The sequence below is a fragment of the Camponotus floridanus genome, unplaced genomic scaffold, assembly GCF_003227725.1.
Source record: "Camponotus floridanus strain SB8 unplaced genomic scaffold, Cflo_v7.5 scaffold24, whole genome shotgun sequence".
Taxonomy (NCBI): Eukaryota; Metazoa; Arthropoda; class Insecta; order Hymenoptera; family Formicidae; genus Camponotus; species Camponotus floridanus.
The window spans coordinates 2,973,786-2,995,325 of NW_020229370.1; the positions used below are offsets into that span (position 1 = coordinate 2,973,786).

Genomic DNA, 21,540 nt, shown 5'->3' on the forward strand with positions numbered 1-21,540 from the left:
GTGCATACTCTTATTCCTGCATATTTATAAAGTATATTTCGGATATCTTCTATCGTTTATGTTTACTTCTTTCTTGGGCCACTAACTTTCTTAGGGTAACCAGGTATCCCAAATATCGTATTAGCTTCTCACGAATATAGTCTGAAAAGACTATGAGAAGACTCGTCGTAAACGATAGCGCTATTTCTTCGAATATTCTACTTAAAAGATTGTCCAAATAGGTTTCTCTAGGATAGTTTCTGGTCATTTTCTCATTTCTCTCTGCTTCCTTTTCTATCTCTTTCTCTCTTACATTTCTCTCTTCTTTCTCTTTCTCATTTGCATGAATTAAATTTTGCTAGATCTATAAATAATTATATCAGCTCCTTCTTTATTTGTATATAAATCATTTAGGCTTGATTATGGCACCATAAAATTACACATATCTCACTTAATCATTATACAATCTCATGCTTACACTCTTCATTCACTTCAATTTTTAGAATTGACTAGATTAACTTTGATTAGTTCGAGTGAGCTTTTAATCATATAGGACATTATAATGATATATTTCGAGAAGATACAATGTTATATTTCGAGAAGTATGTTGTCATAATCAAAATCTATTAAGGAAACATTTATTCTATATCGATTACTTGATTCCTCAAGTATATGAACACAGGTTCCTATATATATTTTTTTTACATAATTTTTGCGTTATCCTTTAAGATAACGCAAAATAATCGCTACATCGTAATATAGTTTATTAATTAAGAAATATATTTATTGTATATAAATCATAAGTATTTATTGAATATAATATATAATTACTAATTATTTAAGCTATTTACTTATGTTTATAATCTCGCTGCTAATCACACGATTGTAATATTTCAAACATATTTCTCTCACGAATAGCATATCGTACTTTTGAAATCATCTGTTTCTAAAGCATGTGCAGTTACATTTCAAACGATTGAAACATATTGCGTTCATCTGTAACTTTGCCGCATACTCTCAATCATATAAACTAATCATTAACTTATTTTTCATGAATTTTGCTTCGTTTACATGCTAAGCTTCATTTGTGAGCTACAAATTGCTTGCGCGTTGAAAATTCACAACAGTATTTCTAGAATTTGATACGCATAGCATAGCATTGAACAACAATTTATCTTATTACTTGTTTCTCTGCATCTTGATGCCACAGTTTCTCTTAAATTTAATCAATTAGATACCAATTGTAGTATATACGCTCTCCGCAAATTGCCAGTAATACACATAAAACTATAAAGCCGCCGATAATCTTAGCCTTTATATTTATCACACAATTATAGCTTACTAAAACAGAGATCATCGTCTGTTGTTAGCTTGGGTGTATGTGCGAGCAACAGACTGGCAACAGCCACTACGCCAGCGTTTCCACGGAATGTACCGAGTCGCAGTACGTTTCATTCTGGCCAAAATAGAGCACAGCGAAATCACACTCAGGTAAATATTCGTAAAATTAAAAAAAATAGTTTGCAAAGAACAAAAGATGAATAAGAGGCTTTGACTCGACATGTTTATATATCAGTACTATCAATATTTCGATATTTCGGAAATTAATTGAGACAAAAAGAGATAATCTGATTTATACTGACAATATTATTTGCTATATATATTTTTCATGCCACATGCTGATTTAATACAAGTATATCGTACTTCTAGGGTCACACACAAACGCAAGACACGAATGCGATTAGCCCTCTAGCAAGGCCGTCCTTCTTCTCGAAGTTATCCTCGAAATTCTCCAAACGGTAAGTTTCATAATTATTTGAATTCACATTTTAGTTACCGATATTTGACAGCATGCCAATAACGTATACGATCGAAATTACTCCACTGTCGTTCGAATATTTTCTTTACGGTTATAATCCACGTTTTACAATTTAAGTCAATTATCACATATAAGACATACATATTAGATTGATTTGTAACTTTAAATTTCGTTTCTAATCGACGGTCCTAATTAGCTACGAAATTTCTTTGAAAATTCGACGATCAAATAGAGACCTCAAGAGTAGTAAAGATATTAATCCAAGAAAAATATGTGCGTTAAAAGAGTATGCTAATGTCATTAGAAGAATTATCTCAATCTCTTTTTTTATATAACTGCATGCTTTACAAAATAATTCACACACCAAAGAAAATGAAAAAAATTATTTCATATAAACATCTCGTTATGTTTTTTTTTATATTTCTCTTATTTCTTTTTATATTTCTCTTATTTCTTATTCATTGAATTGTTTTTCGATATATGCCCTCCAAGAGTAGAAAATATATTCAATAATTTTCATATTCACGTTATCCGATCTAATACGCGAGTACAGACTGAGAGTGCTAGCATAAACATATTGCAGCTTTGCAGTGGACCCTCAGTGCATGCTTAGCATCTTAAACATATCAGTGTTGAGATTTTAATACATACTTGAATATACTATCTCATACTGACATAGTTTGATAAATTGTATTTATTGTTTGCATGAAAAAATGACGTTTCTGTTTTTTAAGGATGCACAATGACTATGTAATTCTGGAAATTCTATATATTGGTATAATTACATATTATATATGTATATACATATATATATATATATATATATATATATATATATTATACATGATATTATTAGTTACAAATCCGATGAGCCAGCAGCGACCATTATCAGTGAAAGCCGCAGGACATATAGCTTATGCATTTTGTTCGTAGCTTTATTTATATTTACATATATTTATACATATAATACTATTTTCATCCTCAAGCATATATCGCGTACTTCACCTATTGATATTGTTTGTTTGTCCCATAAATATTTGCTTGACAGATTGTACCCTCTTTAGTCAAATTCTAAGTAGAAATATATATATATATACATATTTTTTTATCTCTCTTCTATATGCATAAGATATGTACACAACGCTTCCTTACAAAGTTTTGATTTAGTATCCTATATCGTGAATTAAAGATCGTATCGTTACAAGATTCGCGCTTAAGATAAATTCTCTCAAGATTGATTGATTGAAAATAACAGACATACATACATGTACACGCACACATATATTGCTCGGCTGAATTTAGGCCACCTCGCATATTCATTGTGCATCCCTTTTTCTCACTCGATTGTAGCGAGGCATATATCTTTGATTTATTATATATCATATATATAATTAATTTTATAATTAATTATATATTTATATATATATATATATATGGGACTTTTAATTATATATCATATCGCACATTCAAATGCAAATTGACAGCGTATACCACACACGTACATGTAAAGTGCTTGGAGCTGAGGATGGAAGACTGCAGAATAACGAGAGTTTATATACAAATCCGTTGTATAAAGAGCCGTTGAATTCTCTCACTTTCATGATATGGTCACTGTACTCATCATCTCCTGATGTACATAAATAACGGAAATAATGGAAATATTGCGGAATTGACGGTATCCATAGCCATTGGTGCATCAGAATAATCCCTTTGACGTTTCTATACTATTAATTAATTCATACCGGTTATATATGTTATATGCTGCAGGCCGTGAACTGTATAAGCTTCGCTTCATCTCTCGAGTTCCTTCCGACAAGCGAAAGGCCATAGAGACACGGGTTTTAAACACGACTGATGTGCTGACTGATGTCGTGAGCGAAAAAAACGGTCAACTGCTCAACGGATATTGTGTGATTACATATATATATATATATATATATATATATATATATATATATATATATATATGAGAAGAAAGAAACTCAACTCCGTTATTCTGTGGTTTTCAAGATAGTTTTCATTGTATAGAGACTACATTTTTTAGGAACTTTTTACATATATCGTCATACATTGCGCGTAATCTTGACATACATGTGATATACGTATTTACGTTTATATCCGGTTTCTCACATCCTTGTATAATGCATATACGTATATACATATGTGTGGTGTTATATAATTATTAAAAAAAAAAAAGAAAGAAAGAAAAGTGACGTCTTCCTGAAATCACAAAACAGGAGATCGCCTTACGCACTTAGATATAGCACTGGAATCTGTGCCTTTCCTAATTCAGCCTCTGCCTCATAACTATATATGTATGTATATATACATACTTTACGTCGTCCATTTAAGCAGAGAAAAACCCTTGATAATATATCTTGTGTATATTTTTGTACCATTTTTCGCGAAGATTTTAACTTATTTTTGTCTCACTTTGGTTTGTAAATTAAAAAAAAAAAAGAGTGCAAAAAGAAAATCATTTTTACGAGATAGATAGCGATGATACAGATGCCTTCCCCGACGTAAAGTATTATAAATCACCAAAATGTTTAAGAATAAATGTGCTCTTTCAGAGACACTTATTATATTTTTTAAACATCGAGAATATTTTTACGTAGCGGCGAATGTGCGACAGGCATAGATTGTTTTTCCGTTAGTTTAAAGTTAGCGATCCCCCGCAAATGTGATGAGAAACGAGTTTTACTTGTAAATCATACGACGCATACAAAGCATAACGCAAAAGTCTTTTACACAATTTTCTCTAAAACTTGAATAGACAACTCTTCTTTATCTCTCTGCAATATTTTTTATCGATAGTAAGAAAGACATATTTACACATGTTCCTCGTTTTTTTTTTCTTGTATTACTTATTACCCTAAGTATACCCTAAGTACCCTTTTTCTCTCTATACTGCCTCAAAGGGATGAAATTGATAGGAGATGCTTGTTAACGTGATCAAAATATAATGAATCTGTCACACAACACTAGAAACTGAAATTTCGCGCGCGAGTGTGTATGTGTGAGAGGAAAATGTATAGTTATACTAACACTAACGAACGAACAGACAGATTTTTCTAGCGATAACAGAGTACATATATGATTGTTCGTACTTTGACAGATTTTTTTAAGTGAAGGAGGAAGTCTCGCCTTGTTTCCCACGAGCTGAAATGAGAGCGAGCCCCGCATGCAGATATATCGCGCCATGGCAATCGCACCTTCTACCAATGTATTGTTTTATTTCGTTTCAATCTTTTCTCTTGATTCTTTTTTTTCGCAGATTATATAATACGAAGAATATATAGGATAATATAATGTTGTATATCTCTTGTAAAACATTATTTAGCGCCTTTTTTCTTTTTTCTTTTTTTTCCCTTCTCTTCCTTTTTCTTTCTTAGGAAAATATGTTGGATAGCAATAACATTTAAAGACTATATGTAGAATTTGTGTCGTGTAATAAGATCTTTTTTTCTACCGCCAACGATTAAAGCGTATTCTCAGTGCACTCAATACTGCATGCTTTTCATATTTTCATGTAATATAAAATGTTCTATCTATACCGCTAGTTAAACTTGATACAACATGTGGTCGACCAAGTTTCATATGTATATTATTTTATTTCCTTTTTATTTATTTCTTCTTTTTTTTGACTCTGTGTTGATATCCAGCATAGATTCCTTCTCTCAAAGATAGCGTGGAATTCATGTCTGGTTTTTTCTTTTCTTTTTTTACAATATTATTATAATTAACTTTAAAAAACTTAGCTTCTTATTTCAATTTTTTTACTTAAATGGAATTCAAAAGGAAATGTATCTCTTAAAACGAATGGATATGTATATTATCGTATATATATGGTGTCTGTATAGAAACTGACATGTAGATTGAGCTACTTTTGTTTTATAATAGATATTGTTTTAGACTTTTCATGTTATTTACAGATAATTTAGCAAAATTATAATAAATAATTCGAATTAAACTATTATAATAAGTAACTCGAAACTGAAATTAATATTAATACAATAGTATTTTTCTTTGCAAGAAGGTGAAAAAACCTAAGATGAAAAAGCTAACTCGATTTATATTCATAATATGATAATTTTGCAACATATATTTCACGCTTTTACATTATTTTCTGGACTAATTTCTGCGTTTTCTATTTAACTTAAAATTAATTAGTATGATTGCATTTATTACTTAAGAGAGTTGACGCAAACTACAAATATATTACAATCGAACGGAAGTAAATATGTGAGATGAAGAAGTATATCAGGCATTCCACTTTATTTTTTTTTTATGATTAATGCACATGATTAATGTACATGCCTCTTAATATGCGATAACAGAAATCAAATGCACCATATTTTTTTTATTGGGAGAAGGAATTCCACACTGTCGAGGTTTTGTAAACAAATAGCAACAGATTGCACAAAAGTTTTTTTTTTATATTTAGTATTATTAAAACTTTTTCCTCATTTCTTTACATATACCGGCAGTTACAAATACTGTTTCGATGCTGATCTCAAAACTGACTAATGAATTAATCATAGAGTGCTATTTGATTGCAATGAACGGCAATTTCGACTTTTTTACCCACCTTGCTTTAATTTATTTCTATTCTATTGTTAAATATATTCATTTATAAAATTGTATAAATTATTGAAAACGCGTGAAACACAATAGAACATGTTATTCGAACAAGACAGGCCATAATTGGTATTTGATTTATTTGTATATTGATTAATGTATCCTAATCTACATTGTACATCATCGTTTAATTATTAGAAATATACAATATTCGAGCACGTATATTATGTCTCTGCTAATCTTGTTGTTATGACACAATGAAGATAGGTATTAATTTTTACTCGACAATGAGCGATACTGTGCTTAGTACAATGTAATATAATAAATCCAATTAAATTAATTATTATTTAAATAGCTTTTGACCAAGAAAGAAGATGATTAGTTAAATATACTTATTATTTCATAAATTTCCTTTATTTAAGTTATTTATCGTAAAATTATGAATATATAATTTTTTCTGTATATTTCTCCAACATACTTATTCCTTTTTTTAATTCAGAAACAAAAAAGCGTTTTGATGCGTGGACGAAAATTTTACAGTGTAGTACGGCTGTTAAAATCCAGAATCTGACATCTTATCTCAATACTAAGTGCAGATATTGACTTTTGGGTATATTATAAATTTGAGAGTTGTGACCGCGTGTGTGTGTATGTGCGTTACACCTTAATATGTCGAAGATACGTGCCTTTTTCTATATGATATATTGTGTATTTCAAATATCTCGTTATTACACGATAAATCTCGATGCATTAATCCTTCCACCAGTCATTGCCAATATAGCATTTATTAAATGATATCTGGTCAACGCAATAGTATCTACATGTTATATAGCAAATAATAATAATAATAATATTAATAATAATAATTGTTATTATTATTATTATTACTACTATATGTTTATTAAGACGGATCATAGCGTACCCTATAAAGTGGTCTTGGGCTGCTCAAAATATGCGTTATCTTACTTTTAGCAAATCAGAGAAATCTTATACTCGTCTCTGATTTTTTAAGACATTGATAATTTTTTTCTATTCTTTTATACAAAGAACGTTGAAGAAATTGTATTTACACTTCTATTGTATGATATATAGAGCGTTTCTCTAATTAATTTTTTTTTGTTTTTTGTTTCATTTTAATTTACATCTTGCGAGATTGCACAATTAATGTATCCTGATATATTTAGTATTTTGATATAATATATTCTTAATAAATATTTGAAAAGTCGTCATTAATAGAATTTGTTTTTGTATCATCATGTTTTTATCGAAGCATAAGTGATATTAGAAGATTATAAAGTTAATAAGATATGTAATAACACCTAAGGCCACTCATAATAAACTAATGTATATGAAAATGAAAAAAGCGAAGAGAGAAAGAGAGAGAGAGAGAGAGAGAGCGAGCGAGAGAGAAAGAGAGAGAGAGAAATCACGTCACATATTAAATATATCAAAATATAAATATATATAAATATATGTATATATATATATATATATATATATATATATATATATATGAGATAAAAAAACATTTGTATGCAAATTATATAAATATAACGTGTCTTTAAGCGATGCTTTTTGCTGCACTCCAATTACGTGCCCGTCCAAGCATCCACAGAGGATCCTTAGGATATTATCAGTTTTATATATAGTCAGTCCACATTATTTAAAGAACCTAATTTAGAAATTCTAATTTAGATATCTTTTACGTTATGGAGAGCAGTAAATAGCTTACGTAAAATTAACAGGATAGAAATATTATTTAATAATTTTAAGGAGCAATAATAGTAATAATTTCGCATTATAATAAATATGTCAAAAACTGTCTTGTATATGTTGTATCAATTTATTTCTGAATCCTCGTATAGCATAAAAAAGGACATTTAATGCGAAAACACACGAGTCTTACACTATTTTATACGATGCATGTAACTCGTTAGGAATGTTATGTGTAAAAATTGGGCTCTTTTTTTATACTCACGCAACATGGTTATTTATATGAAAGTTTGTCTCTTAACACATACATACACACACATCACAAATTAAAAATTATAATTTACCTTAAAAAGAAAAAAGAAAGATTGTAGTCACAATTAATGTTATATAATTTAATTAATTTAACATTTATCTCCTTCCAACAATAAATGTTTCCAACATAATTAAGATAATTTCATACATCACAATCCGTATTTTTTCTTTTTTTTTTTTTTTAATTTTTCCTATTTGAAAGAAAAAATTCAAAGACAATAAGAATACTATATGATATCGAAAGAGATCCTCTAAACTCATCGCATCAATAATTATCTATGTGTCATAATCAGTGTGCGATGGTGACAGGATGGTGATGGTTGTTATACATATTTGACGATTTAATTAATTTATCATGTTTAGTGTGTTTGTTAGCAACTTGCCTTTGTTTTGTTATTTCAGCCCCATGGACCCATCCGTACCCCCCAAGCACCTAGTAGTGAGGTACGTTGCCGCATACCGTAAATACCACGATCCACATGTTCTTAATTTCGCTCTCATTCGTTCCTTGATTTTTCGTACCAATCCAAACTTTCTGTTCGTCGCATCATTGATGGAATTCGCGTACTCACATTCATTTAAACAGTACGATGTATCGTTTTGTTGCATGCCTGTTCATCTGTTTATAAAATTTTTACATTGAAGCATGCATATATCATCGAAATGGCTCATTTCAAGAAATTATTTGACGTTTCAAATAGCTACACGTAAATAAAAATTGTGCTCCAATTGGCTATTGCCGATTCAAAGATAAATATCTATGAAAAGAGACATTATTTCAATACTAATATTAGATACTATCTTTTCATCTGTATGAAAAATGTTCGATTAATCATTGTAACTTTTATTTGTAACTAATTGTCATTTACGCACGTGTTTCATTAATCGCATATAGATTATAAATCTCTCGGAGATATAGATATATATATTCAAGGTGTTGCAATGATTCACGCATAAATTTTACAATTTTGTGTAACACTCATTTTAAATATGTTTCATTTACTACATAAATGTAAAATGTATGATGCAGCACTGAGTGATTAAATTTACGATGGCAAATGATCTGCATGACACGCATGTATGTTATAACTTTTTACAATTTGATTCTGAGTAAATTTCCATTTCACATCACGTTTCCAAACATTTTCTATTGACAGCTTGCAAGAATTCTTTTTAGCACAGCATCACGTAGAATCTCTCTTTGAGAAACGAACGAAAAGTTTATTAATATCCAATCGCAAGCTTAAAGCTTTAAATATACATTTTGTAAAATTTGCATTTCATCAGAATCGATACATATGCATTTTATAATTTTTAACTTGATATTAATATAAAATGATTTCTGATAATATATACAAGTAAAATTCGCTGGAAGAAATGTACAGATTTTATAATAGTTACTTAAAGTTAGATAGGAAGAAATATTTACGAGATATAAAAGAGAATTTTATGGTACAAATTACTTTGAGAAAACATTTTACCTCCTCTCCCCATAATTTATAAACATTGGAATCGTGTTTTAATTATATAATTTGGACGGGTTTAAGATATCTTTTTGTTACAGCGGAGCTACTACTAACGATGAACAAGTTAAGCCGCGCAGTCTACGCTTCACGTGGAGTATGAAGACTACCAGTAGTCGAGACCCTAACGAAATTATGTCTGAAATCCGAAAGGTATCGAGAAGAAAAAAGCACATTTATATTATAAAAGCAAAAACAAATCACGCGGAATGAAAGAGGATTGCTTGTAGGCAAGACAAATGTAGATAAAGAGCTTATATGTGCATCATTTTCTATGATTTAGTATGAAATTTTGATGAGCTTTTGTATAAAACAGAAATAGACATCACATTATTATTATTATTATTATTATTATATTGTATTGTATTGTCATTCCAGGTGTTGGACGCTAATAAATGCCAGTACGAGCAACGCGAACGATTTCTCTTGTTGTGTGCGCACGGCGAAGCAGCGACTGACAGCCAGGTGCAGTGGGAGATCGAGGTCTGCAAACTGCCACGACTTTCTCTGAATGGGGTACGATTCAAGCGTATCTCCGGCACATCGATCGGTTTCAAAAATATCGCCAGCAAGATCGCGAACGAGCTCAAGCTGTGACTGTCGGCTACGGGCGCCCTAGCCGCCAATCGCGCCAATCCATAACGACCTCGTGAACGTAGCCACCAAGTGGCGGTAGTCACCGAGGAGTTTTACTCTTGTTTCTTCTTCTGGGACTCCGACTCCGAATCCGATACCCAAGAAATATTCGTTTAAACGATTTTCCTTTGGCCCCCCCTCCTCCCTTCCTCCGAGGTCGACGAGTGTCGTCGTCAAATGAACGAAAAAGGGAAAGGAAGAAAGAGAGAGAGAAAAACAGAGATGCCCTCGTCTACATTGGAGGTACCGCTGTTAACGGTTCGTTGATAAAGTTCGAAACTGTGATCCGCGCGTGACGGCTAATACGTATTTAAAAATACTCCCGAGTGCCAAAATGAAGAACTAGGTCGGGTCCTCGTGACGCTCGTGAGAGCAAGAAAAAAAAATAGAATGAAAGATAAGAAAAATGGACGGACCTGATGACCTGACTTACGAAGAAGCTGGCGTTAGACACACACAATAATCTATTAGTTTATTAGTTTCGAATTTTCATTGTCGATAACACAGGGAAACGTGCATCCGAACGAAAATAATTAATGTCATGCTTACAGGTCGACTTGCCCTCCCGACTCCTGAGCAATCCATCTATCATAAACTGTCAACTTCATTTCTAAACAGTATTATATGTCTTGTGTTTATTCTTGATGTTGAAGCTGTCTGCATTCGAATTAGTATGTTTCTGAAATGTGTAATCGTATGCTATTGCTTCGCTGTGAAAATACTGAAAGATTAACGTAGAATTGGAACGTGAAGATTCCAATCGGATCATCAAATGTGCCTAATGAAGCATCTCTCACATAGATTACGTCTTTCACGGGAACTATGTTCCTTGTATTATAAACTAATGCATTCTATTTCCGTTCTCGCGGAAGGGAAAAGAAGCAGTGCATCTACAACGTCAAGAGAATTCTCCATAACTTCCTGTTTTTCTCCGATCTTACGTTTTATATATGAAAAATTTTACCAGCGCGTTTTTGCCTGTAAACAATTTGACAAAAGCTGATCGAGGGATACGCATAGTGTTGTATGTCGATATGTTGAATCTATCCTTCATTTTATCATACGCATTAACCGGATAATAATTCAATTACGAATATGTAGGAGCTATTTTAATTTGTGTTGCGCAACGTGTGTGCGGCACGCTTATTTTTTTCGAACATTTTTATGATACTTTACTTCTTTTTTTTATCTGTAGAATATAAGTTTTTGAAAATACACAGCACTATATAGACATTAGCCAATTAAAGCATATAATAATTATTATTAATAATATTTTTATTTCTATCATAGAGACGACAAGTATATATAGTATACACAATACTATATGAAGGTAGAGAAGCAGAGAAGTTATTAATATAATTTAGGAATACCATCGAGTTATTATCACTCGCATTTCATGTGAATAATACACGCAAGTACTTCATCATTCTTCGAAGAATTGGAATTATATAAACCTAAATTACTTCAGAGTAATAATGAGATCTGTTATTTCTACATGAAGAATACGATAATATTAAATTTAAGTATTGTAATTGGCTATATTGTATTACACACATTTAAAATCCTTTCATTCGCAAAGATATTTGTAATTGAATGAAGTAAAATTAGGAACACTGTACACTGTAGAAGCGAACTAGAGAGACTTGGTGTATGTAATATATATTACGAAGGTACTAAATTAATAGAGAGAGAAAAAGAGAGAGAGTGAGAGAGAGAAAGAGAGAGAGAGAGAGAGAGAGAACTTCACACACACCAAGATCATACACTTTGGAACTCGAGTATCGCAAACTTTTTATATTTGCCTAAGATTAATGAAGTATGTTACACTAAAATAGGCAATGACTAATTTATTTACATACTATATAAACTCAATGATTTTTCACATTTCTAACACTTGCTACACGAGAAATACGGATTAACTTCAACGCACCGACACCATGTACAATCGCGGTACATCGTGTTGCGAATCGTGAAACGACTGATAGCAACTAAGTATCGGCGCCAATTGTCTGTTACCGAACATCTTGATAAAGATTCTAAGTGCTACGATGATTAACGCAGCACTGGCATCGGGACTTACCTTCTTTGTGTATAACCATACCAGTTTCGTGTCGTCGGATTATTCCATTTCAACCAATAAGCAAGATAATGTAATATAACGACATAGTAATAGCGATTATAGTAATTATCAAGATTCACAAAGAGAGTCAAGTTTAACGCAAACATTTATACCCCTCTAAGAAAAAGAGAGAATCCAATCATTGTTATAGAAAATTAGACTAGAGGATATAATGATCGAAAGTTTCGTTTGTTCCTGCAGCGTAATCAGAGTTAGTATTACAATACTGAACATCATTATCATCTTGTAAAAAAGAACAAAAGGAATGTAATCCGGAAGCGGTTGTTGTAACAAAATGACTCTATAGAGATACACACACATACACAGACATACACATCATAATAGTGATTATTATTATTATTAATGTTAACGTAAGGTCCTTCAAATAGCATTAATGATAAATTCCTCCCTTCTCCCTTCCCCTGGCATATAGACGAATTAATTATATACCGTAATCTATACATAAAAACCCACCCTTCGCTCGCTTGCTTTATGAAAAAAATAAATGTATAAATTAACAATTGAAAGAGAGAGACAGAGAGAAAGAGAGAGAAAGAGAAGGAGATATAAATCTAAGAACACATTCAGGATTTTAACACACGTGAAGAAAGAATTTATTAAGAAATCGATTAGAATCGCAGAGCTGCACGGGCGACATTTAGAATTTCCGATTACGTAACGTCGGAGAGAAGAGCTTCTCTTATGATCTTTTTTTTTTCTTTCTTTCTTTTGTACGTAAAATAAGCGCGCTGTGAAATATATATTTCTTCCGCGTGCGTGTGTATGTGGGTTGCCCGTACAGCTGTGCATCTCTTACTCTGCACGCACATATACACGAATACATATATACATACATATATTATACATACACAACATACACATACACGTCAGTCTCTGTAGATAGGTACATACATACAGCTTTGCTAAATGTTTTCTGGTGATCGGTATCTAGCCAAAATGTAGCGAAACGTTTATAATAAAATGATAACACGCATTGTTTCCCGAGATTCAGATTCCTATCAAAACACGTGCGTTTATTTATCGACACGCGAGCTGTCGAGCATTTCTTTTCGCCTTTCTCTTTTCTTTTTTGTCGAGATCTCTACAATCCGATTTTGATAAGTGCGTAACAAAGAATTCGAGATTCTAAATTCTATTTTTTTTTAACTCAATTTGTGTGTGTATAATATATAATTGCGATGTATAATAAGTAGGAAGGATATTTCGCTCGAAAATAAAGCCGTCTTCGCATCTCATTATACGCTTCTTAGAATTAGACGAATTTATTATATGACAAATATCTAGTCGATAAAGTTTTCAATATGCATAAGTTCCACTTTTATCAAGTTTACTTTAAATTATAAATTGGCAGAAAAAAATAAAGTACAAAGGACGGCTGATAATTTAAAAGAGACAAGATAAATAACTGTGTTGGATAACTTAAATATTGCTGATATGATATCAATGTTATAAAATAAAACTGCATTTCCTTTAACTCACTCTTGCAGATCATTGCTTGAAAAAAAAAGGTGATATGAGAGAACAAAGTTTCAAGAAGCACATTAGATCGCACAATTGGACGAGGAATATACGCATGTGGTATGTGTTTTAAATTTATTTTTGTGGCAAGAGTAAACTTTCAATCATATATATCGATTATCAAAAATCTTTTATTTAATTATATGTTATAAAAAATATTTTAGTTTAAAACTGCCTATTCTAGATTAATGATTATTCCTCAAGTTATAATTCTAAAGCAATTTTTTTAATTAAAATATTAATGATCATTTTTTGACGGACACATATGTTGTCGATTAATCATTGCACTTCATATTGTTAATGATATACCTTTTTTTTTTGCTTTATCTTTAGATCCATTGCATTTGCTGATTCCTTGTAAAAGTTTAATTTTTTCTAATCAATTAGTGCATTTAGTTACAATCGCTTAAGAAACAGCTGTTTTTGATTGATGTATACTTGTATATATATATATATCTAAAATCTAAAAGTTACATCAATTAACCATTAAACATTATCAATTAAACATTATTCATACATATTACATTTACTCTGTTTTATCGCGAAGTGTTGTCTCTTCATTCTAAAGATTTTAATTCAACCAGCAACTTACTGACACGGAATAAAAATATGATTGACATTCTTATTCGAACATGTATAATCACGTGATAAATGTCAACAATAGGATAGTAGTGGGAATTTAATTTAGAGAAAAACAGCTGACTTGAAGTATAGAGAAGACATTTAGAATAGAGGTTCTTAGAATACAGAATCGTCCATCATGCAACAACGTGCTTGCGGCCTCGTCATTTTCCGTCGATTTCAAGATACCATCCAGTTTCTCTTGATGCAAACGTCATATGGGCAACATCACTGGACGCCGCCTAAAGGTCTGTGTTCATTCGTACATCCTGATACTTTTTATTCATCGCTCAATGACCTGTCAAATGATTAAAAGGCTATCCCTGCATCGTGTGCTTAATTGAATTTTGACAGTCGACTGATGTCTTTCCAGGTCATGTCGATCCCGGTGAATCCGACATGGAGACGGCGTTGCGCGAAACCCAGGAAGAGGCTGGCTTTACGTCGAGCGATCTCAAGATCTTCGAGGACGCGAGGCACGAGATGACATATCAAGTAAACGGGATGCCGAAGATTGTTATTTATTGGTTGGCAGAACTGCTCAATCCGGACAAGTCCGTAAAATTGTCGAATGAGCATCAGGCATACGAGTGGCTTTCGTTGCGCGAGGCTTGCGATCTAGCGAAATATGCCGAGATGCAGAGAGCCCTGAATGAATTCGACAAGTATATATCTCAGAATCTTTTGTAGATTTCGTATTCACACATTTCCATAATATATATATCCCGGTTTATATACATTCATATTTTCCCCCTTTCTCTGATCATATTTCTCTTTACATCCGCAAATATGTTTGAAAACAAGCCTTTGACTTTGCTTGAAAAAAAAAAAAAAAAACAAAACACTTGTCAGTGTTTAATCTTACTTATATGCCAAAGTTGACTTTTGATCAAGCTTAAGTAATAGTCATTTGTTGATTAACACAATGATTAATCCTATACAAAGCCTACGATCTTTTTTAAGTTATTGGTATTTTCGATATATGCTTGTTACCGAATTATATATGGTGGAAGAATGGGAGAGAAACTTCATCAGTATCCTTTGCAATTGTTCAATGTTACATTTGCATTTATGTGATGTCATCATTATGAAACATTTCTCATATTACAATACGAGTAAAAAAGATATATAAGATAAGATAACATGAAACATTGAATTGTATAATTGTAATAGTCAATTATATAAAATGTATAAAAAATAAGGCTGTAACCTTATTCTTGACAGAAGAATCGTTCAATATTTTTCCTAACTATAATAAACAGATATTTTTTTTCTAGCATTGTTCTTTCTCTTCTTCGTCTTCAACTACAAAGTACTGCTGCCAATCACACAATATGTGCGAGAAAGTTAACTGATTGTTATGTCTTTCTGCAGCGCTTATGTTTATATAAAAGAAATTTATTGTTTTAACATTCCGTATATTTTTGAAGCAAGTCTGTGATCCTGAGAATGTGTACTAAAAATATGTTTTAAAATAATTAACTGTGGCATACATAAGATTTAAATATCATAAAAATACAGCAATTTATTTTATTGTAAAAATTGAAGATCTTAATTTTCAATAAACATATACTTAGTTAAAAAAATACTTTTCTTATTTCTGTTTGCTTCTATTTTCTATTTGTTATGTTGATATAAAAGTATAAATGTATTTTGTCAATATCATCTTTGGCAACTTAATAAATTTATCATAGAATTTTTTTCGTTTTATGGTATGTAATCCAAGATATCCTGTTTAAGGAAATGATACATGAGATGTAAAAAATTAACATTTTTTTCACAACTTTTCCTTATATATACAATTGTTATATTAGGTACTGAAACACATCTCAGTAAAACATATACACATTATAAATATTAAATTTTTATTAATATGAAGTTCATTATATGAGTAACCATTAACCAATACTTTTAACAATTTCATACTATAATATTATATACTTTGCAAATTTATCATTTTAATGATTTGCATTGTTACTCCAAATTCAATTCATTGCATCTGATATCCCCTCCACGCGCGTTTCAAAGTTTAAAGAATTTATACAAATTATAGACTTTTTTTATCTGCCAATGATGAACATCAACACAGACAGTTCACCTAATAATATTTAACATTATAAATAGGCACAATAGGAGTAATACGAATCAGATCTTGCAATGATTTTGTAACCTTAGTTACATTTAGTTACGTATAAAGGTTAAAAATGTGATGTGACATTATAATTTTTTATAATAAATTTTCTAAAAGACTAAATTGCTGTGCCTTTTAAAGGCATAAGTTTTGGTATCGTTTCTATAAAAATTATCAATGTACAAACTGTTCGCATAAGTTTAATTAACGTTAAATCATACATACTCAAGTGTACATAACTCGAGTACATATTCAAAATAACAATTAAAAGATAACATAGTCAGGAATAAAATATAGAGAAGTAAAAATAGTAGTAATAATAAGAATGGTAGCAATGAGATATTGAAGTTTACATAAGACGGTAAACAATTTCCATAATATGCTGTGCGTGTGTATACGAAGCATTGTCATTTTGATGTATTTACACATATGGGATTACTTCTTCGAGAGAACATAGGCACCTGTCGCGCACAAGTTTTGCACAAGTCCCACTATTTTATCTTTTTTATTTTTTTTTTTAAATTATAACTACGTTTTTTGCCCTCCATGGAAGCTACTATCGTTTTAAAAGTGGATATATACTGAACGAACACAGAGCAAATGCAAGTGTTCAGATTCGTGTTTATCGCTTCTTTTCGCGCTGTACTAAACATTTACATTAGACTGTATTCTCATCTTACGCATGAGATTTCTTTGATGCCTACCATCTTATAAGAGAATTTAACGTTGACAAAGCATCGTTAGACAATTTGCGATCGCCTTCCGAATTTTAACAGTAACATTCACATTTACTGTTGATTCGTTGTCTCCTCGCTCAATGTATATCCACCTTAAGATGAATACAATGCATTTATTGCTAATATTGCAATAATGTCCTTGTGTGACTCTGGGAGAGTTATGGTATTCCTGGTATTACAATGCATATGCATGCATACCGCTCGCATTTGATACGGCGGCGCAGAATGTCAATAAAGAAATGTAATTACGCAACGTATGATAAAGTTTTATCAACTATCAATACGCGAAGACTCATATCGGCAAGCATGATATGGATCTGCAGTCTGTCTGTAGATCATTTTCTGTGTCTAATCGCCTGACTCGCACTCTCTGCTTATAATGATACTCCTTGAGATAGCTCTTGAGTGTCTTTGGCAATTGCAGCTTGTTTATGCCATCGTACGTCGTCCGCGTGGTTATTACCGCTCTACACAGATGCTGTAGCGGAAACGCGAAATTTCGGTGCAACGGGATAGTGAGCATAGGTTCGAAAAACATACAACACGAGGGATCCTTATAATGTTCGATTAAACCACATACCTGTAAAGAGTTTACATAAACTGTGTATAAACGAATCATAATTATTCTCTGCATCTATTACTTATGAGAACAACAACTTCTAAAAACAAATACTCGTGTATACACGTTACATACTGTTTCGGAAGCGTATACTCCTGGATCGTGTGAATCGAAGCTGAATTTATGATTCCATTGTTCAATCCGCGCGTGTAACGAACGTCCATACTTTCGAAAGCTCACAGAAAACAAAAACTCCTCCTGTGCAGAGTCTCGTAACAGAAAAGTACCCTCTTGCTTGCCCTCCAATAAACGTTCCGCCTCATAACGATCCATTTTACCCCAATAAAAAGAACAAGCCGTAATTGACCTTAAGTCCGGCACGAGACAGTGGACATAATCGACCTGATATGATAAACATTTATGTGAATGATAAACATTTTGAATCACTATAAATGAAAGAGATAAATTGTATGATCAGTTGTATAATAGGACTATTACCTGTGTGTGAGCGGGTCTTTCGATATTTGGAATTAATGTAAAGTCAATTTGCGATAAAGCTGTGAGAGCGGCAGCTTGAATTCCGGCATGTGCTTGGAACAATGCCGCCAAACTGTCCACTGTTATTCCATTAGGATGAACTTGTATTCCCGTAGGATAATTAGGCTTATAACCAGGAGGAGGCTCGACACCTTCCTCCATCTCTCGAGCACGTTGAATTCGCGCGCGTTCGTCGCAATCCTTTAAAAATAAAAAAAATGTTGATTTAATTAAATTGAGTCTTTAATGTAAAAATTTTTTAAAAAGTTGTCAAAAAGAAAGAAAAAAAAAAGCAACACAAAAACATACTTCCATAGGAAATTCCTCAGGATTAAATCGCGATAAATCAATTACGGGGCTAGGTGGCAGAGGCCCGAGAACGGGACTTTGCGGAGCGGATCGACTATTAAACACGGTGCCCGCACCCATAGGATGTTCCTCGGTTCTCCTGTAACCGGTACATACACAATCTGAATTACTATTCCCTTGACCGGGAATAATGTCCGCGTTTTTGGAGCTTTTGCTTTTGGCGCAATTAAATTTCAACACCCAGTTGCTACGCTTCTTCTTTGATGATAAAACATGATTACACACTGGACTTTGATCTTTGTTACGCTGCTTATCTGACACGAACAAACATATTTTAATTAATGTCAACAAGTGATATAATTAGCACATGTATATGAAAAGAGATCAATTTAATATACATACTTTTTCTTTTTCCAAATGATAAGGTTTTTGATGATCTTCTCAATGGCGGATTTACAGGACTATCTTCGGAACTGCTACTACTGTTGCTACCACTGGAACTACTGCAGCATGCTTCCTGCTGCTGTCTAAATGACGTTTCATTAGTAACATTACCATTATTACAAACTTGCTTTGTATCCTGAGCTTCAACAGGTTGACTATACAAAGATTCGAATTTAGAATTATGGTTGTCTACATCTAAGTTTAAACAATCGTTGTCCAAATTTCCTTCTAGTTTACATTCTAGTCTGTTTGGCAGTATATTAGAGTTCATTACAGGTACATTGCCATTGGTCTCGTTTTCGGACAGACTCTCGGTGACATCTCGATTCACCATTTCTAGGGGCAATGGTTGGCTGAGCGCACTAGCGCATATCTCAGCAGGCTGTCTTTCACCATCCATTCTAAAGAACTCTCTGAGACTAGCAAAATGCTGTCCCATTATTAACTAAACTGGCAGGCATTTTATCGCCTTAATGACCCTTTTTCTAAACCATGATTGTAGAAACTACAGAAGACACATGGTGCAATCTCTCTTTACTCGATACAATGGCGATGGTAACTTTTCAGATTCTACATCCACCTAGCCATTCAGGGGATGTTACGTCAGAGAATGCAGCAAATACATCGCATTTTCACCTATACAGAAAAATAAATCAGTGTAATATTTCTATTATAAAATATGTACTTAACTGTCTATATTGTATACATCAAATATATAATGGGTATCTATATTAGTATCTAAATACAAATGATCCACATTTTTCGATATTGAAATAAATCTACGAATAATTAGATCAACGGGTGTGTCTTGACACGTTCTCGCAACCATGTCGCATTATTTCACATGCATGACAATTCTCGAAGCGAGAAAATGACAGGTCAACGCAAAACGGTGGTCATGCGAATATAAATCATAGAAATTTTGCTCACTTAATAGCAACGTGACTTGCGTAAGATCCGTGGGAAGAGACCGATATTAGAAAGTAAAAAAAAGAGAGACGATACCAGCTTCTTCTCGACAGAATGGTATATTTCCTGACAGTAGTGGCAAATAGCGAGAGACACGTTCGAACAAGTCACAAGCACGAGATAAGCGGACGATGATTCGCGACTCGAGCGCACCACCAGATTTTAACATCGCGACGACGTTCGAGCGAACGATCTTGTAGAAATTACTTCCTACCGTGACGTAATTCTTCGTGGAACATCGGAACTTAATCAATTACAATTGTCAAAACATGTTTCGACGAATCGCCAGCCATTTTCCCTAATTATGACGGGTCGCGGATCATACGTGCGAATATAGAACCGACCTATCCTTAAAAAAGTTCGCGCTTATTACTCTTGCGTAATATTAGACTGAGTCATCGAAAAGAACACCCGCATAAGATATCTTTATAGATTATAATAACTATATGATTCATATTTTCAGGAAGGGGAAAAGAATAAAATATCGGGAAAGAATCGTGTATACGAACGATTGTCTTCGCAGAAGTCACGTGAGCATATATTTCCGATAGATGCGATTGGTTGATTATCACCCGATGCACCAACCTGCGTCTTTGATGGCATAATGAACCGCGCTTTAATATTTGAATGACGAAAAAATTTGTATAGACATATATATTGATATGATTTTCAATTCAATAAAACTCAAAAAGAGAATATTGAAATAAAGAAAAGAAAGAGAGAGAAAGAGCTATACATGTATATTAAAATTAATGGCTAAAAAAAGTGTCAGTTTTAATGTGCTAAAATATTAAACATAAAATTATTATTATGGCAGATAAATTCATCTCTTTAATCTGATATCTTACGATTAAATATCGTTTTAATACAAGAATATAGAATATACCTAAATTAAGAAATGAAATAAAAGAAAAAAAATATCTCGATCCTGCCAGGATTCGAACCTGGAATCTTCTGATCCGTAGTCAGACGCGTTATCCGTTGCGCCACAGGACCACTTTCACATTGACTC

General features: G+C 32.3%; 3 protein-coding genes and 1 non-coding gene across 26 annotated transcripts in view; 2 read left to right on the forward strand and 2 right to left on the reverse strand.

The window, feature by feature from the left end:
• The window catches only part of LOC105256551 (serine/threonine-protein kinase MARK2), a 91,891-nt gene extending 78,215 nt beyond the window's left edge, over positions 1 to 13,676 (forward strand). For 16 of the 20 annotated variants that reach the window (XM_025408885.1, XM_025408895.1, XM_025408894.1 and 13 more), the window contains 5 exons: positions 1,350 to 1,470; positions 1,690 to 1,778; positions 8,807 to 8,848; positions 9,969 to 10,080; positions 10,306 to 13,676. In XM_025408885.1, coding sequence (XP_025264670.1) covers positions 1,350 to 1,470; positions 1,690 to 1,778; positions 8,807 to 8,848; positions 9,969 to 10,080; positions 10,306 to 10,524 — 583 coding nt within the window. In that variant the 3' untranslated portion in view covers positions 10,525 to 13,676. Of the gene's footprint in view, positions 1 to 1,349; positions 1,471 to 1,689; positions 1,779 to 3,565; positions 3,706 to 4,916; positions 5,522 to 8,806; positions 8,849 to 9,968; positions 10,081 to 10,305 lie in introns of those variants that run through there. The other 4 variants (XM_011266558.3, XM_025408891.1, XM_025408892.1 and 1 more) reach the window with 4 other exon arrangements.
• A 512-nt stretch (positions 13,677 to 14,188) lies between these two features.
• LOC105256553 (bis(5'-nucleosyl)-tetraphosphatase [asymmetrical]) lies at positions 14,189 to 16,360 on the forward strand. 4 transcript variants are annotated; one of them, XM_025408899.1, is made up of 4 exons: positions 14,189 to 14,281; positions 14,964 to 15,090; positions 15,216 to 15,507; positions 16,105 to 16,360. In XM_025408899.1, the coding sequence occupies exons 2-4, from the start codon at positions 14,982 to 14,984 to the stop codon at positions 16,250 to 16,252; spliced, it is 549 nt and encodes a 182-aa protein (XP_025264684.1). In that variant the 5' UTR covers positions 14,189 to 14,281; positions 14,964 to 14,981; the 3' UTR covers positions 16,253 to 16,360. The 4 variants fall into 4 exon arrangements, with proteins under 4 accessions (XP_025264684.1, XP_025264683.1, XP_011264872.1 ...); XM_025408898.1 differs by lacking the exon at positions 14,189 to 14,281 and having other exon boundaries at positions 14,755 to 15,090; XM_011266570.3 differs by lacking the exon at positions 14,189 to 14,281 and having other exon boundaries at positions 14,756 to 15,090; positions 16,120 to 16,360.
• A 354-nt stretch (positions 16,361 to 16,714) lies between these two features.
• Positions 16,715 to 20,923, reverse strand: LOC105256554. The gene is made up of 6 exons (XM_011266573.3): positions 20,490 to 20,923; positions 19,518 to 20,195; positions 19,116 to 19,429; positions 18,768 to 19,007; positions 18,405 to 18,671; positions 16,715 to 18,290 (listed from the first exon to the last, which is right to left on the reverse strand). The coding sequence occupies exons 2-6, from the start codon at positions 19,996 to 19,998 to the stop codon at positions 18,003 to 18,005; spliced, it is 1,590 nt and encodes a 529-aa protein (XP_011264875.1). The 5' UTR covers positions 19,999 to 20,195; positions 20,490 to 20,923; the 3' UTR covers positions 16,715 to 18,002.
• Positions 20,924 to 21,451: 528 nt separating this feature from the next.
• Trnar-acg lies at positions 21,452 to 21,524 on the reverse strand. Its single transcript has one exon. It is a non-coding gene; the product is annotated as a tRNA-Arg (tRNA).
• Positions 21,525 to 21,540: the final 16 nt, after the last annotated feature.

Excerpts from the sequence above, each read along its gene's own strand:
- LOC105256553 (XM_025408899.1), top strand. The coding sequence starts at position 14,982 with ATGCAACAACGTGCTTGCGGCCTCGTCATTTTCCGTCGATTTCAAGAT. Across the intron at positions 15,091-15,215 it reads TCACTGGACGCCGCCTAAAG|GTCATGTCGATCCCGGTGAA; the intron begins GTCTGTGTTCAT and ends ATGTCTTTCCAG. Across the intron at positions 15,508-16,104 it reads GCCCTGAATGAATTCGACAA|ATATTTTTTTTCTAGCATTG; the intron begins GTATATATCTCA and ends TATAATAAACAG.
- LOC105256554 (XM_011266573.3), bottom strand. The coding sequence starts at position 19,998 with ATGGGACAGCATTTTGCTAGTCTCAGAGAGTTCTTTAGAATGGATGGT. Across the intron at positions 19,008-19,115 it reads CTGAGGAATTTCCTATGGAA|GATTGCGACGAACGCGCGCG; the intron begins GTATGTTTTTGT and ends TTATTTTTAAAG. Across the intron at positions 18,291-18,404 it reads GAGTATACGCTTCCGAAACA|GTATGTGGTTTAATCGAACA; the intron begins GTATGTAACGTG and ends AACTCTTTACAG.